This window comes from Hyperoodon ampullatus (genome assembly GCF_949752795.1).
Source record: "Hyperoodon ampullatus genome assembly, chromosome: 2".
In the NCBI taxonomy this organism is placed as follows: domain Eukaryota; kingdom Metazoa; phylum Chordata; class Mammalia; order Artiodactyla; family Ziphiidae; genus Hyperoodon; species Hyperoodon ampullatus.
Window position 1 is genome coordinate 944,697 of NC_136915.1, and position 17,179 is coordinate 961,875.

The following is a 17,179-nucleotide window of genomic DNA, read 5'->3' on the forward strand; positions in this document are numbered from 1 at the left end:
AGACACACTTTCCCTACAGAGCAATGAAGAAATGTCAACCAACTTCTTGTGACAAACCGGAGACAAAGGAATTTGAAACTAAAGGAAGGAAAGAGGAGAAAACGAACCCAAACCTTGTTGACCTGAACGTGTTGGCAGAGCATGTGTGGCTGGGGGGCTGCAGCAGGAGGCAGGGGTCACTGGGTGGGAAGTGAGAAGGCGTCTGCACCAGCATCACCCTGTGGGAGTCCAGAAAAGGCAAAACTGTAGGGATAGGAAGCAGACACCTGTGGTCATCTGGGCCCAGGGCTGGGGTGCAGTCACCTCCTCGGGTGACTGCAAAGGGGCAGGAGGGAACTTTTAAGGTGGAGCAAATGGGCAATGTCGTGATTTCAGTGGTGGTTACACAACGCTCCATGTATATCAAAGCCATCAAATTGTATAGTTAAATGAGTGAATTGTATTGTATGTAAACTGTATTTCAATAAAGCGCATTAAAAATAAGCTGACCCTGGGCTTCCCTGGTGGCGCAGTGGTTAAGAATCCGCCTGCCAAAGCAGGGGACACGGGTTCGAGCCCTGGTCCAGGAAGATCCCACATGCCGTGGAGCAGCTAAACCCGTGTGCCACAACTACTGAGCCCACATGCTGCAACTACTGAAGCCCGTGCGCCTAGAACCCGTGCTCCGCAGCAAGAGAAGCCACCGCAATGAGAAGCCTGTGCACCGCGAAGAAGAGTAGCCCCACTCGCCGCAACTAGAGAAAGCCTGTGTGCAGCAACGAAGACCCAACACAGCCAATTAATTAATTAATTAAAAATAAGCTGAACATAGACATCAGTCCGCACCTACTGGACCACACGTGACCTGGCTTCTGCCTGCCTCACTCTGCTGCCCTCCCTCCCTCCCTCCCTCACGGCCACTCTGGCCTGGCCTTGCTCCTGTCTGGACTGGCCAGTTCACTCCTGCCTCAGGGCCTTTGCACATTCCGTTCTCTGCCCTGAACACTTACCTGGCTCTTGGTGGGGCTGGCTTTTCCTCCAGAAGCGATAGAATAGAATCCAAACCTCAGCTCAGATGTTGCCCCTCACAGAGGTCTTCCCACCCACCCTGTGTACAGTGCCCGTCCCCACAGGTATCCCCCATGATTGTTATCTTGCTGAGATTACACTTGAAATGGTCTCTTTTGTTTGTTTACCCACTGATTGTCCAGGTTCTTCCTCCTAGAAGTTGAGGCCACTGGGGACGGGAACCTTTTATATCTTATTCATGCCCAATGTCTAGACCAGTACTTGGCACAGAGTACGATGAATAATTCCATAAATATTGGTTAAATGAATATCGACCTGTGTCGGGGCCTTTCTTAAGGAAGTCTAATCAAAGTATCCAAATATCGAATGTGAAAAAGATTACAGCAAATCTCCTGCTTTTATTTCTCCAGCATCCTGCCCAGAGGATCAGCTCATCAGACCAGAGAGAGTCTCGGGGAGCCACGGTCACCTTCCTCACAGAGTCCGCGGAGCATGGCCGCCCGGCCCCCATGGGGACCCTCTGCCAGCAGCCCCTTCAGGACTTTCACGTCAGTCAATTCAGTCACGCTGGCACCTAAAGGAGTCTTTTTCACTTGATAGGCAGCCCTTTGTTAAGTATGTTAATCTGTGTTTAGCATTTTCCATCACATGAAAGAATTCAAATTGCCACGTTAAAAAACATAAAATACGAGAATAGAATTCTGTCTTCTCCTCATTACACGTGAGCAATTGTACTTGGACGTCTATTTACCTCATGGAGAAAAAATTCTCTAAGTGGCCAAGTTGGGGTGTTTATTAGTTCTCAGGGCCTTGATTACCAAAAACAGCCTCGAAACGCAGCCCCGTTTCCAGCGTATCCTTTGTTTGAGTAGACGGTTGATCTCAGCCTGCTGCAGGGATTTTGCATGTGATCCTTTCTGCTAAGTTGCCTCTGCTTCTCCAAATGAATGGATTCCATCTGGAAATCATGGGATTAATAATTACACTCTAATAAGCTCAAGAAAATTTTCCTGTGTCGCTGCCATTTTCTGTTTGGTGCATTTTCCCAGGAAAATAATAAAACAACCTCACAAATATATCAAGCAGGGATTTTAAAATTAGCTGGTGCAGTTTCCCCTCCTGGGTCCCTGTGACTCACCTGTACCTCCTGGGGCCCATCCTGCTGCTGCAATGGATTCAGGCCAGCTCTCAGCCCAAGCTTTGGACTCGGTGCCATCCCTTCCCCTATGCTGAGCATGCGGCAAAGCATTACCCAAAAGAAACAGGCAAAAAAGACAGCAGGCTGATTATCTCAGTAGTCAAGTACACTCACCAGCCACACCTTGCAGCTCCCTAGGTGCTACCTAGGGCACTGTTACCCAGGGAAGTGCTGAGTTGGTGACTCCGGGGGGCAACCACAGAAGTAGAGTGTCCATACCTTCCAGGGCTAAATGTGCGATGGCCCTGCTCAGTGCCACACGGGGAGAGCATAATGCCTTCCTGCACTAAACAGGAGGAAGGTACAGCAGCCGCTGCCCTGAGCCCGTAACCAGAGGGCTCTGCATGGATCATCCGCCGGAGAAGCCGTGTTACCTGTGAAATAAGAGGAAGGCGAGCGAGTGGACGAGTTAAGTAGACCTACAGGGACCAAACGCCTCAGGGTGGAATTTCGGGCTTCCTGTTCATCCCTGTCCCCAGGCTCTGACACCAGGTCCCCTGTCCCGTGCTCTCAGTGCCAGGCCAAGGGGGTGGGGCTGTCAGGTATCTGGGAGAAGAGCACAGACCTCACCTGAAATGGACAGAGGCCCTTCATCTGATTGATTTGGAAAGTTTCAGCAAAGTCACACTTGGAGGGTGGGGTTCTGCCTTCCCCCCAAAAAAATCACAGGAGTGGAATAAAGATGGGGAATAACCTACACTATTTTCCACGAGGGGGGACCCTGAGCACCGACAAGTTAGACTGTTGTTTTCAGTGAAGACAGCCCATTGAGGTTCTCTGTAATGGGGTTCAGCCTTGTGGACTTCCGGTACCCAGGAAACCCATCAGTACTCAGCCTCTCCTTTGGCAAATGAATAAAACAAAGTCAGGAGAAATCACTTCCCTGAGGCCACACAGCCAGTTAAGAGCAGGACTGGGATTGGTACCCAGAGCTCTGACTCTGGGGGCATTTCCTGAATTATCAAAGGGAGGGGAGAAGTGGACTTTTGGTGGGGCTGCCCCGCATAGGCTTCCCCCATCCTGGGATGGCTGGAGCTTGTCTGGGTGGAGCGGAAGATGAGGACCAGGAGACTGACTAGTGACACACGTCAGTGGGATGCAACCAAGGTTCAGGATTGCGACAAGCTAATTCTCAAAAAACTCGAGGAAGGAAAAATGAAAATGCCCATTCTTGAGATCCAAACTGAAGCCAATTAGCAACAAAATAGAACTAAAATAAAACTTGCAGACTCTGGGGAAGAAATGAAGCTTTTTGATTTAAGGTCAGTGAACAGCCGGGCATCCTAGAGGAGCTGTGAAGGACGGGCAGTATCACGGGTCCCATGGGTGTGCAGGTGGCTGCTTTGCCTCTTTCTCTGTCCTGGCTTTGAAATGTGCTTCTCTCCAGGGCTTGAGGAAGAAAAGGTGATTCGATGGCACCCAGCACCCAGGGCTACGGCTGAGATGCCTGCATGGGAGTTCTCCCGTGAAACCTCAGTGTTAATGTTACGACTCAGATAATAGACGAGAGTGTAGAAAATAGCAATAATCTGGTTCACCCTGAACTAACTGAATCAAGTGATTCAAGGTCAGCAATATTTCTCAGAGGCTATCAGCACCTGGATCTTCTCAGATCCAAGAAAAGAGTGTGACAGTGAACCCAGAGAAAGCGCTGGAGCCTGGACCAGCACAGAGACCAAAGCTTGGGCCTGAAAGACAGGAGAGCGAGCGCTGTGTGTGTTCCTGAACGCTGCGGGGTCTGACCACACCAGCTGTGCTGGCTTTGGGCGACTCTGAGCCTAAATTTTCCTGCATTTATTAAGCATCTATCGTACACCAGAGGCTGTTAGACACGAGGGCTGCTCTAAAGGAGCAGACAGACTAGATCCCAATCTAGCAGAGGAATAATGAAAACGACCCTCGTGAGGCTCAGGGCCCTCACTCTGGGCCAGGCCCCGCTCTCTGCACGTTCTTGTCGGTTAACTCCTCAACCTCCGATCAAGCCTGCACAGGGGGACAAGTGGGAATGTGTCCAGAGACACGCCCAGAGCACACCCTCACACACACAGCAGGGCAGTGCTTCCAAGTACCCAGAGGACGCACCCGAGGGGCCGGGGGACCCTCTGGGGGGCATTTTTGCTGGGACCTGCCTGACTGTCTTAGAGCTCATTGTTGGCTTTAGGAAAGAAGGCTGAGACCCAGCCCCCTTGATCCGTGGCCCTCAGGATTGGGCTAGAAATTCCCAGGAGCAAAGCCCTTTCTTTCTTTTCTTTTTTTTAGTAAATTTATTTATTTATTTATTTATGGCTGCGTTGGGTCTTCGTTGCTGCACGCGGGCTTTCTCTCTAGTTGCGGCGAGAGGGGGCTACTCTTTGTTGTGGTGTGCGGACTTCTCATTGCGGTGGCTTCTCTTGTTATGGAGCACGGGCTCTAGGCACACAGGCTTCAGTAGTTGTGGCACGTGGGCTCAGTAGCTGTGGCTCGCGGGCTCTAGAGCACAGGCTCAGTAGTTGTGGCTCGCGGGCCTAGTTGCTCCGCAGCATGTGGGATTTTCCCGGACCAGGGCTCGAACCCGTGTCGCCCGCATTGGCAGGTGGATTCTTAACCACTGCGCCACCAGGGAAGCCCCAGCAAAGGCCTTTCTACACTCCCCATCCCCCGCCCCACACCTGCTCTGGCCAGTGTCAACAGTCACGCACAGGACTCAACCCACTCCAGGACCAGTTTGCCCATTTTTTAGTGTTTTCATGAGACGTTCGCTTTCGGTCGTGAACTGGTACTGAGTCCAGAAGTGAATGAATGAGACCAAACGAGAAGAGTTTGTGGTCAGCTTTTTTTTTTGAAACTGTGTAGAGTTTTATGTTCAGAAGAGTCACAGTAGAGAATGCGGAGACCTTGGCTTTCTTGGCGGTTCGCTGGGGGTGGCGGTGGGGTGAGGTACGGGTGTCGTCTCGTCACAGCCCAGCCGTCGGCCTGCGGGCAGGTGTGATGGAGCCTGACCCGCCAGGCAGAGAAGTCACTGCGCCCCGTCACCGCCCACCCGACGGAGGGTGGGCTAGGCGCAAGCGCCAGGGTCTTGGAAGGAGCTGCCGGTGCTGGGGGGGCGTCTCGCCCGGTAGAAGCTGAAGGCTTCTGGGGCGCGGGCACCCTCCTCCCCGCGAACCAGCTCCCGAGGACCCGTGACCCCCACAAACAGCCCATCGCAGACTCCGCTCCAGGGACGAGGTTCTGCCGCGCCCGTCGGTCCGCAGGCGCCTGGCCGGCAGCGAGAGGCCGCGTCCACGCGGGTCCTGCGCCTGAGTCGCCTCCCGGATAGACGCGCGGAGGGACCCTTTACGGCCGGCAAGGGCAGCGGCGCTGGGACGCGCAGTGCCGGACCCCCGGCCGGGGGCGCGGGGGTCTGGCGGAGGCGGGAGGGGAGCTGCAGGCGGGGCGGCCGGAGCTGGAGGGGGGGGCGGGAGGGGGCCGTGCCGCGCGGCGCGGGGCGGGGCGGCTCCGGGCTCGCCGCTCCGTCCGCCCTCGCGCCCGCGCCGCGCGCCCTCCCGCTCCCGCCCTCTTGTGCCGCCGCCGCCGCCGCCGCCGCCGCCGGCTAAGCAACTTCTCGAGCTCCCGCGACCGGCCGGACCCCGGCGCCGCCCCCGGCCCAGCGCCCAGCCGGCCGAGGCCATGGACGCGCTGGCCTGGCTGCTGCCCCCGCTTCTGCTGCTCTGCGCGCAGCAGCACCGCGGCACCAGGTGAGCGAGCGCCGGGTCCGCGCTGCGCCGGGTCCGCCCTCGGTGGGGAGTCCCGCGCCGGCCAAGCCCCGGCTGCCGGGATGGAGCCCCGTGCGAACCCCTGCTCTTCAGGGGCCCGCGTCTGCCCGCACCCACAGGCTTCCACCGTGTCTGTCCCCCATCCCCCCATGACTCCCCCACCCCGTCTCCCGCGCGGGCCCTCCTCTCCAAACTCGCCGCGGAGATGCCCTTGGGCGCGGGCAGCGGCGATGTTCTAGGTTCTGGCAGCCCCGCCGCCCCGGTGCTGTCCGCCGTCCCGGTGCTGAACCCGCGCCGCAGGGCCGGTCGAGGGCGTCAGAGCCTCTCGCAGTTCCTCCGGTGCCCGGGCTCGCCTGCTGAGGTCGGGTTCCTCGCCCCAGCCGGCACTTGGCCGATCCCTGGCTGCTGGTGCCCTTCCAGACGCGGTCTGAGCTCTCAGCAGGGCCCCAGCTTCAGGCAGGAAGAAAGGAGGGGTCCGGAGAACACGGGAGAGGAGGCGGCTCCCCTTCCTCGGGCACCAGCTTGCGTTGCCTTTAGCAGCCTGGGGTGGACACGAAGGCGCGTCCTCATGGCAGGTGTGGTTGTCGACCTCCCTTCTGGGACCATTTCTAATGCCATCCGACTCCAGGGTATGCGAGTGGGGGAGCCAGGTGCCCCTGGCAGGGGACAGACTCCGGATTTCTTTTTAACTGTCAGGAGAGGGGATGAGGTGCCCTGTCTTCCCCAGTGAAGGCAGAGGCTAAGAAGAAAGGTCCCTGTGCTGAGGCCCCCTCCCTCTGGCTCCCAGGGGCCAGGATGGTCCCAGCTTGCTTTTCGCGTCTCTGCAGACTGGACTTGATGTGGGCCCCGGGTTGCCCAGCATCCGGAGCACTGAGTCTGGCTACCTGCCATAGGAGTTGTGAAGGGCCTTTTTGAAAACCATCTTGGTGCCGGGGCTGCAGGAAAAAGCCGAGCAAAACCATCTCTCCCTGCTCCCCCCCCGCCCCGAGCATTCCAGACTTTGTGGTCAACCAACTGATGTCGAAGACTTTAAAAGCCAGAAATCGTTGAACACTGGCCCGTGTTTGGGCTGTAGTCACTCGGACAACACGTAACACGGCTCTGTGTGTGTGTGGTCAGAGCTTACTCGTTGGTGGGTGGAGGGCAGAGCCAGGAAAGTCTGGCTTGGTTGTAGACCTGGCTGTCATGTCAAAGTCACAGGCAGTGCCGATGTGGCCCCTGTCCCGGGGCCTTGTTCTTTATCAAGCCCAATGGGCTGTTCTCCTCTCTCCTTTTCCTGCTTCACGGTCCCAGAAAGGGCAAAGCGTTGAGGTGTGGCTGTGGAGGGAGGTGCTGGGGGCCGGGGGTCAGCTGCTGGCTCAGGCCCACAGCTGCAAACCGCAGTTCTGAAATCCAAGTTGCTCTGAACCCCAAGTCTTAGTCCAAGTTTGACACCAACACTCAGTTGGCGGCAAAGCCTGCCTTGCTTGTTTTGTCTGTATTCACGCTACTCATGAGGCATATTTGTACATTTCCTGCTGGAAAATTCTCCAGTCACACCCTTCCCCAAGTCCATGAGTGCATTATAGTGCCTTTCTGAAATCTGCAGTGTTTTGAACTCCTACCCCATCTGGCTCCTGGGTTGCTGGGCGAGGGGTGAGCCTGTCTGCCTGTGTAGGAAGGCTGAGGCCCCGGTTGGGACGAGAGCCTCTGGGCTCTGGGGGCCTTCGGGGCCTCCTTTCCCACCTGCTCTGCATCCCTCAGCTCAGAAACCAGGGGAACAGTGCCTTCCTTTCCCTCGTCCCCACCCCGGGGCGGTGTGAGGGGGCATCGGGGCTAATGGAAGGGCCTCTCTGTTGCTGCCCCTCAGCCCAGATCCCGGGGCTCCTGGTGGGATAAGAAGGGAGGGAGCCGTGCAGCATTTGTGGGTCGGGTCAAGGCCACGCTTCCCTGAGTCTGAAGATCCGCTCACGCAGCGGCCACCCAAGCTCGCCGGCTGCCTACCCGAGTGGGTGGCCTTCCCGGGCTGCTGGCACCTCCGTCTCCCTGGAGAAGCTGTGCCCGCGTCTCCTGCCTCGCCCTCACCTCCCGTGAGCGCGATCGTCGTGGTGTTCGCCTTGGTAACTGAGGTGCCAGCGCTGCAGCGGCTGCTCTAAAAGCAGAGCTGTCAGGGATCCGTGGGCTTCGTGTGCGCAGGGTCGGGGGTGGGGGTTGGGGGGTGGGAGGATCCTGGGGGTGGTGCCTGCTGCCTCGCTCAGCTACACCCACCTTCCCTTTCCATCCCCAGGGGCACAGGCAAGTGACAGGGGTGGGGCTTCTCTCAGGGGGGCCAGGAGAGGGCGGGGGGCCTGATGGCACCCAGGAGCAGCCCCGGGAGGGCGGAAGCTGCCTGTGATTTCACGGCACCTGCTTTGTCCCACGAGCTTGAGCCTGGTGTGTCTCTGAGCTTCTGTTCCTCTAATGAAACCCCAACCCTAGGCCACCACCGGCTTCCAGGGCCATCAGAGGAGTTAGACGCTCCCTCCCGGGACGCGGGTCAGAGTCCCCACATTCTGACCCCATGCAGAGCCCCCCATGGACCAGGTACCCCGCCTGCCCCACTGACTCTACCTGAACCAGTGGAGGAGGGTAGGGCCCTCCAGGACCCAGAGCACCATGTAGCCCCGCCTCCAGGGCACTCCGGCCCCCGCCTCCCTTCACAGCTGCAGAAACGGCCACCTTGTTCCACGTGAGATGTGGCACCGCAGGAGCCTGTTCCCTTCTCACCCTTGGAGACGGCAGAGCTGAGAACCCACCAGTGTCCTGATACTTTCAGGCGAGCTTCACGGTGGGCGCTGCCCTTGACCTTGCCTCTGTGCCCCTGAGCGGGTGTGAGGCCCTGGCCCAGGACAGGTGTGCTCACCTGTGCCACCAGCCCAAGGCGGGGAAGGGTGGTGTCTCTTGACGGCCCGGCTCCAAGCAGGCCAGCCGCTGGGCCGGTCCAAAAATAAAGCCTCATTCCAATCCCTTTGCGTCTGACCTTCAGGGTGAACTCCATTTGCATTTTTAATTGTGCTTGACTTGGGGCCAGGGCTTCATTTAATTCCTTCTTTTACTTTGTTACCAAAGCACCTGCCCTGTCCACACGCCCCACCCAGCTTTCACCTGGAGGGACCCCGCGGGCTTGCGGGGAGAGCTGGTTTTGCAGGTCTCACTGGCTGAGGACCTCCTGGGTCACGTTCAGCCTTCCTCATGGGCCGGTACGTGGAGCAGACAAGGGGCCCAGGTGCCCTTGCTGGCGCTTCCCCAGCCCCGGAGGCCCCGAGGCCTTCTTGAACCCCCCTGAGAGGACAGCGTCCCAGGGCCAGTCCAGCTGGTTGCCCAGCCCCACCAACTCAGCGGCAGAACTTGCTCCCGGCCCCTCCCTCACTGACCCTCCCTCGGTCTGGACCAGGCCCCTTTCTGTCTCCGTGGCCCGTCCAGCCCATCATCCCCCCAACCTCCATGATGGCCCCCAGTTTATCCCCCCTATTCCCTCAGGACACTTCCCATGCGCCTCCCTCACAGGCATCCAGGTTTAATCTAATTAATCGAGCAGCTCCTTGTTCGGAGTGCCGGTTTCCCCTTGACCCTGGATGAGCCCCACGGTCGCCCCCCCACACTCTCTGCCCCATGCCTGCCACTGCCCTGCAGGCCCCTCCCAGACCCCACCGCGTGGAGCCCTCGCCTGCCTCCTGCCTCTTGCCTCGCCCCAGACTCACTTTCTCTCTCTTTGGGCTGTGATGTCACTTTCTCGGGGAGGCTGTCCCTTTCTCCCCAGCCAGAGGGCTCCTGACCTCCCCTTCCTGTGACCGTCTTCATGCTCAAAGCCCTTGCTTTGCCACCCCTTGCAGACGCTGACCTCTGCATGGGCCCGGGCCGCGGCTGTCCTTGCCCGGCTCAGTCACATCTTGGGAACAGGGCGGCACCAAGGGTCACACTAGCCAGATGGACGCGTGGATGCATAAATGCGTGATCAGGACAGCTTCCTTCAGGGGCCCGGGGCAGGGCCAGGAGAGGGATGGGGGTTCAGTGGAGGTGGGGGGAATCAGCGTGGGGACATGGGGGGGGTCAGAGTTAGCACTGGAGCAAGAGGTGGGGAAAGATGGCAGAGGGTCTGCAGGGTCAAGCAGGCGTCTAAGGGGAGAGGCTGGAGGGCAGGAGTCAGGGAGCACTAGCAGCTGGAAGCTGGCAGGGGGCTGGGGCCATGGGCGGAGGGGGACGCGGTCTGCGTTGGCCCAAGTGGGGGCTGGTCGGGGGGTGGGACACACAGGCTGCACTGACAGGCTCAGCGGCAGCCGGTCCCACGTCCGGAGGGGAGGGGAAGGGAGGGGTGGCCAACAGCAACACCGCCGGAGCCCAGAGGGGTCAGCGGTCTCGTCGCGGTGGCCAAAATGGCCCAGAGTGGGGCGCCGGGGCACGCGGCCACGCCTGACTCTGGGGAGAGGAAGGAACGGCCTCAGAGCTCCCCACTGCTCTGCATCCACACCCTGGCGCATCGTCTTCCCTGCGGGCTCTGGACAGGCTCGGGCCCCAGGTGCCCTGGAGGCCTTCTCTGCCCACTGGGGACAGCAGTGATTCAGAGAAAAACAAGAGGGCTCCTTCTGAAAGTCCCTCCTCATTCCCTGCTGTCAGGTTTAGGAGAAATGCACCCCCCCGCACCGTGGGCTGGAGGAGCAAGGGTGTGTGAGGTTCCCAGGGCTGCTGTGACAAGCGACCACAAACTGGGGGACTTAAAACAGGGGGGATTTATTGTCTCGTAATTCTGGAGGCTAGAAGTCTGAAGCCAAGGTGTCGGCAGGGTCACGCCTCTCTCCAGCCTCTGGTGCTGCCGGAGTCCCTGGTGCCCCTCGGCTTGTGGCCACATCACTCCAATCCCTGCCTCTGTGGTCACATGGCTTCTCCCTGTGTGTCCATTTCCTTTTCTTCTAAGGACCCCAGTCATGGATTTAGGGCCCACCCTAGTCTAGCGTGACTTCATCTTAACTGATTACATCTGTCTCCCAATAAGGTTCCATTCTGGGGTTCTGGGTGGACATGAATTTGGGGGGGCTGTTTCCCAGAGGGCTAGCAGAAGGAGGGGGGCAGGCAGAGCCACTGGGGGACTTCCAGCAGTCGGAGTGTGCGGGCCACGAGACACCTGTGTTGGTGGGTCCCCGTGCAGCCCCACCAGGGACAAACACGACCAGCACAGGCTGTCAGTGAGGTTAACCTGAAACCAGGGGGTGTGGCCCCTAGCTGCTCCGGGATCAGGCTAAGCCCCGGAGGCTCGTGTCAATTTAGGGAGATCTGGAGACTGCCTGGGAAGGGACCGAGAGCAGGAGGCCGGCCTGCAGCCTCCCCACGGGCCCTCGGCCTGGACCTGGGTCCCGGGTTTGGGACCTCAGCCACTCTCTCCCTCTCCCCAGCCTTCAGCCTCCTGGTCACACGTCTTTTCTCCCAAGTCACCTCCTACAGGACACAGTGCCCTCAGAAGCTGCAAGGGAGGCCATGTGCTCTTGTTGGGGGACCCCAGGGGTGGGGATGCTGGGTGGTTATGGAGGGAGCCGGGGGCCTCTGCCTGACCTGGGTGGCCTCCCTCAGGGCCGAGTGGGTGGGGTGTAAGCTGAGCATAGAGGCCAGTGGAAGAGGTCCAGGAGTCCTGGGTTCTGCACCTCCCAGGGGCTCCCTGTGTCCGGCGTGAGTTCCTGGGACTGGTCAGGTCCAGCCCGCAGGGCCTCCCCCCGTCCACCCCTGGCCTAGGTGCCCAGGACAGGCTCTGTCCCTGGCACCCTGCCTGTGACCAGAGGGCCTTGCGTTTCCAGGGCAATGAATGACATTGGCGACTATGTCGGCTCCAACCTGGAAATATCCTGGCTCCCCAACCTGGACGGTTTGATAGAGGGCTACGCCCGCAACTTCCGGCCTGGCATCGGAGGTGAGAGTGGCCGTCGGGCTAGGGCAGACCCTGGGTCCAGTGTGGGTGTGAGCCCTGCTTGGCTCTGGGCTGGTGCAGAGGCCGCTCCCCTGAGGGGCGTGCCCGAACTCCTGCACCAACCCCCAGGGAAACGGCTAGGAAGGTGGATCTGCTCAGGCCTCAGGCTGGTCTGCACCAAGACAGCCTCCCCTGCAAAGCCCCTGGCTGTTCCCTGTCCTGCCTTCTGGGGCATTCGCTGGCCTGGCTAAGCGGCCAGGGGTGCTGGGGCCTGGCCTCAGCCCCACCTGCCTCGGGCCTGGCTCCTTCCTCGCAGGCCCCCCCGTGAACGTGGCACTCGCCATCGAGGTGGCCAGCATCGACCACATCTCTGAGGCGAACATGGTAGGTCCCACCGGCCTCCGCCCCGCCCCCGGCCACGTGCCCCCAGGAGCGAGCGGAGGGGCTGACGGCCGGGCCTCCGCGTCCCCCCCTGCAGGAGTACACCATGACGGTGTTTCTGCATCAGAGCTGGCGCGACAGCAGGCTGTCCTACAACCACACCAACGAGACTCTGGGCCTGGACAGCCGCTTCGTGGACAAGCTGTGGCTCCCAGACACCTTCATCGTGAACGCCAAGTCCGCCTGGTTCCACGACGTGACGGTGGAGAACAAGCTCATCCGGCTGCAGCCCGATGGGGTGATTCTCTATAGCATCCGGTGAGCCCAGCCGGCTGCCTGCCCGCCCACCCCCCACGGAGCGCACCGCTGGGAGCTGGGGGGATGGGGGTGTGGGGGATGGCGGTATTTATATCCCCCGGCAACCAGCAGCTGCGCAGGAAGCAGAGGTTGCTGGCCGGAAGCCAGCAGAGGCCGCTATTCGGCTAACGCGTGCCCTTGTCTTTTTAAATTGAGGTGAAGTTCACATAACATCAAATCAAGCATTTAAAAGTGAACAATTCCGTGATACTTAGCACACTCCCTATGTTGTGCAAACACCACCTCTACCCACTTGCAATACATTTCGCCGGAAAGCAGACCCCGCGCCCATTAGCAGTCACTCCCCATCTCCCCTCTCCAGCTCTGCAAACTGCCAATCTGCTTTCTATCTTCATGGATTTGCCTATTCAGCACATTTCACCCAAAAGTAATCATACGCTACGTGACCTTTTGAGTCTGCTTTTTTTCACTTAGTATAGTGTTTTCCAGATTCATCTATGTTGTGACATTTATCAGAATGTCCTGCCTTTTTATGGCAGAGTGACATTCCATTGCATGGATACACCCGTTTTGTGTGTCTGCTCCTCCATGGATGGACAGCTGTGCTGGTTCCACATTTGACTGTTGTGAGCTGTGCTGCTGTGAACACACGTGTACATGTATTTGTGTGAATGTGTGTTTTCTGACACATGCCTTTTAAAAGTGGACTTAATTGCCAGCACTTTAAAGATCAGGAGATTTACATAAGAATCTAAATTCTCTTGGAAAATCAGCACACGTGGCAACACCAGCCTTTTCCCAGGCTGCATGGTCAGTGGGGACGCCTAGAGGCCATCCCCAGGGGCAGACCAGGGGGCTCAGGCTGGACCTGCCTTCTTGGCCCGGCTTAGCCAGCCAGCTGTTCTGAAGGACGAGGAAAGTGAAGGAAATCTGGTTCTTGATCCCTGAAGAAAGACTCACAGATATCTGTAAAGTGGCCACAGTTTCTAGTTTCCACCCAAATGCCAGCAGCTTGCGGGCAAGACCAAAGGCAGCCTGCCGCCGCCCCGTGAGGAGGCCGTGCTGGCTGGGTCCAGGAGCGTCTCTGCCATGCTGGGCCAGAGAGACGCCGGCTGCCGGGGGCTGGCCTCATCCTGGGGACCCACCAGTGTGTTGTCTGGGCAGAATCACCTCCACGGTGGCCTGTGACATGGACCTGGCCAAGTACCCCATGGACGAGCAGGAGTGCATGCTGCACCTGGAAAGCTGTGAGTGTGGGCCGGCGCGGGGGCAGGGCGGGCGGGGGCAGAAACAGAAGGAAGAGAAGGGAGAGGGGTCCGGAAGGCCCGAGCAGCCCGGCCCTCCTGCTGCGGGTCAGCACCCTGCCCAGGACCGCCGGCCCTGGAGCCCAGACAAGACACGTGCCTGTGTCACTGGGCCAGCATGGCGGCCCCTGCGGGTCACCCTGGCAAGGGTGACGTGCCCTTTGGCCAGCTCACCTGGCCTTGCCCGCCTTTCCGAGGTGCCAGGCGTGGTCCCAGGCCTCCTTGCTCCCTGCCTCTGTGTATCGGGCTCCCAGCACAGGCAGGGCAGTCTTGCGGGGGCTGCCAGGGGCTGGGGAGGGGGCGCCAGGCTCTGCGGCCCATGTGGGCTCTCCTGCAGACGGCTACTCGTCCGAGGACATCGTCTACTACTGGTCCGAAAACCAGGGTCAGATCCACGGGCTGGACAGGCTGCAGCTGGCCCAGTTCACCATCACCAGCTACCGCTTCACCACAGAGCTAATGAACTTCAAATCGGGTAACGCGGCCTCTCATGGCCTCTTCCTTGTGAGCCCCGCTGGTGGTGTTCTAGTGCTTTCCGCAGAGCCACTAGCCGGCCCTGAGGGCCCCCGGAGGCTGCAACTGGAAAACCGCTGGTCGGCGCAGGCTGTGCCTGGCCGAGCCACTCGGGACGAGCCCTAGTGCGGGCCCGGATCAGGTTTCCTCTGCCTTACTCCTCACTTCTTCATTGCTTCCCGGGGTTTGAGGGGTGCCGGGGGGCTCCAGGGCCAAGCCTGTGTTGTCTCCTGGCCCCTCCCGCCCCTGCTGCCCGGTCATCGGAGCCAGCGAGCCCAGGCTGGCTCTTTCCTCGAGCTGGGCTGTGCACAAGCAGGGCAGGAGAGGGGTGCACTGCGCTCTGGGAGGGGCCCACTGGCCCAGCAGCAAGGCTGGAATCTTTCTCCTCTCCCTCCTCTGGTGGCCCTGCCGCAGGGCCGGCCCCTCTCCTGACCCATCAGGCTGTGGGGGGAGGTGGGGACAAGGGTCTTCCTCTCTTTGGAGGCTGGCAGTGGCCCCAGTTCCCGCTCAGCGTCCCTCTCCCCGAGCACTGCCCTGGGTGGTGGGCCTGGTGCTAACGGGGGTCTCCGGCAGCCGGCCAGTTCCCCCGGCTCAGCCTGCACGTCCACCTCCGGAGGAACCGGGGTGTCTACATCATCCAGTCCTACATGCCCTCCATCCTTCTGGTCGCCATGTCCTGGGTCTCCTTCTGGATTAGCCAGGCAGCAGTGCCCGCCAGGGTGTCTCTAGGTACGGGGCCCTGGCCTCTCCCCCGAGGGAGCTGGTGGAAGGAGGGAGTCTGGGAGCAGGGCCCTAACCCCCTTTGTCCTGAGCACAGGCCTTGCCTTGCAGTCCCTCGGGCCCACTGTCCTGGGGCAGTGGCCAGCCAGGCCGGGCCTGGTGAGAGGAGCCCGACCTGCACCCAGGTTGGGGTGGGGTTCCAGTAACGGCACCACCTGTTCCCCCCAGGCATCACCACAGTGCTGACCATGACCACACTGATGGTCAGTGCCCGCTCCTCCCTCCCGCGGGCATCGGCCATCAAGGCGCTGGACGTGTACTTCTGGATCTGCTATGTCTTTGTGTTTGCCGCCCTGGTGGAGTACGCCTTCGCCCACTTCAACGCTGACTACCGGAAGAAGCAAAAGGCCAAGGTCAAGGTCAAGGAGCAGAGGGTCGAGGTGAGGCTGGGAGTGGGGGTGGGTGGGGGTGGGGCCTCTCATGTTCAGGACGAAGGACACCAGGAAGGGTCAGCATTGCCGGTGGGGCAGGGGGCACTTTTTCCTGTGCTCAACCTGGGACCCTCTGCCGCCTGCTCTGAGGACAGAGCCGCTGGCCTGGGCCGGGGGTCCTGCCCTCGCGCTCCAGCCACTCAGCCCGCCCCCCCCCCACGCAGGTGGACGTGAAGGATGCCATCGTGCTGTTCTCCCTTTCGGCCGCGGGCGTCACCCAGGAGCTGGCCGCATCCCGCCGGCAGTGCCGCGTGCCCGGGAACCTCATGGGTTCCTACAGGTCGGTGGAGGTGGAGACAGAGGAGACGAAGAAACAGGGGGCCCAGGGGGGCTTCCGTGCGCTTTTCAAGCCCATCGACGCGGACACCATTGACATCTACGCCCGTGCCGTGTTCCCCGCGGCCTTCGCCGCTGTCAACGTCATCTACTGGGCCGCGTACACCATGTGAGGCCGGCTTCGCGGGTCCCATGCCCGGGACCTCCTGGGGGAAGGACCCCCGGGGGGCTCTGCGTGTTTCACGGCGGGGAGGACCACGGGCCACATAGAAGGAGAGGAAGGCCTCAGCCTCACTCAGCACCCCCAGGCTCTGTCCCCACCCTCACCCGGACCCCTGGTCTGCGGAAGACGGCCCAGCAGCCCAGCCTCCTGACCTGGGAGCCAGGCAGGCACCAGGCCCCAGGGAGCTTTGCGTCTGACTCGGAAAAGGATCCTGATTCTGTGACTTAGCTCTGTGGGTTTGGACCACGGAGGGGGAGGAGGCCGGGCGTGGAAGGTGCTCATCTTCTCGGTGAGAAAGCGGGAAGGCCTTTGGTCCCAGCATGAAATAAAACGGAGCCTTTGGCCGCTGCTTAAATTCACTGTGACCTCCTCTGCTGGAGCCTGGAAGGCTCTCCTCCCACTAGCTTGACGGGCTCAGGACAGAGGGACTTGGGGACCGAGCCTTGAGGACAGAGGGGCTGGGGGGAGGCGCTGGGGCTGGAAGAGTCACTCACTCCCAGTCCCTTGGGTGCACGGCCGGCGGTGCCATCTCAGTGCCTTCTGTACGTGGTGATGGGAGAACAGAGACCACCAAGTCCCCATGAACACCCAGCCCCCTCCCACGTCTGCTGCCACCACAGGGTGGTGGCACAGGGTGACAGGGTCGCAGCTCTCAGCAAGGGGCCCAGGTCACCCTGCACCAGAGCAGCGCAGGTCCTCACACTCAGAGGGGACAGAGGCGACTAGAGAGGGGCAGCTGTGCAGCTGAGCTGGGTCGGGAATGCCAGGCCCAGTGCCCTGCTGTGATCAGATGGCAGCCAGGCCACGACCCCCCTGGCCCTGAGGTGCCCCCGCAAACCACCTCGAGGGGCGCGTGACGGTGACTTTGTGGGAATCAGAAAGTGTGCCCTGCTGGGCCACCTGTCCAGGGTGTGCCCTGTCCCCAGGCCATGGGAGCAGGCGCTGGGGATGCTCACCCACTGCAGGGCTTAGCTGGCAGAGTGACGCCTGAGGCCAGGTGGTCCAGCCAGGGCTGCAGGGCCCAGCGGCCCCCCATGGGAGCAGCCGTGTCCGAGGCCTGCGTCCCACCCAGGGCTCACACCTCGAGCTCGAAGGCCCCTTACCT

The 17,179-nt window shown here is 60.4% G+C and overlaps 1 protein-coding gene across 2 annotated transcripts; it reads left to right on the forward strand.

Annotated features, from left to right (window-relative positions):
- Window positions 1-5,851: 5,851 nt before the first annotated feature.
- Window positions 5,852-16,024, forward strand: GABRD (gamma-aminobutyric acid type A receptor subunit delta; the record flags this gene model as incomplete). 2 transcript variants are annotated; one of them, XM_079696659.1, is made up of 9 exons in its annotated part: window positions 5,852-5,919; window positions 11,739-11,851; window positions 12,165-12,232; window positions 12,327-12,547; window positions 13,712-13,794; window positions 14,189-14,326; window positions 14,938-15,093; window positions 15,313-15,524; window positions 15,740-16,024. In XM_079696659.1, the coding sequence occupies 9 exons, from the start codon at window positions 5,852-5,854 to the stop codon at window positions 16,022-16,024; spliced, it is 1,344 nt and encodes a 447-aa protein (XP_079552785.1). The 2 variants fall into 2 exon arrangements, with proteins under 2 accessions (XP_079552785.1, XP_079552786.1); XM_079696660.1 differs by lacking the exon at window positions 14,938-15,093.
- Window positions 16,025-17,179: the final 1,155 nt, after the last annotated feature.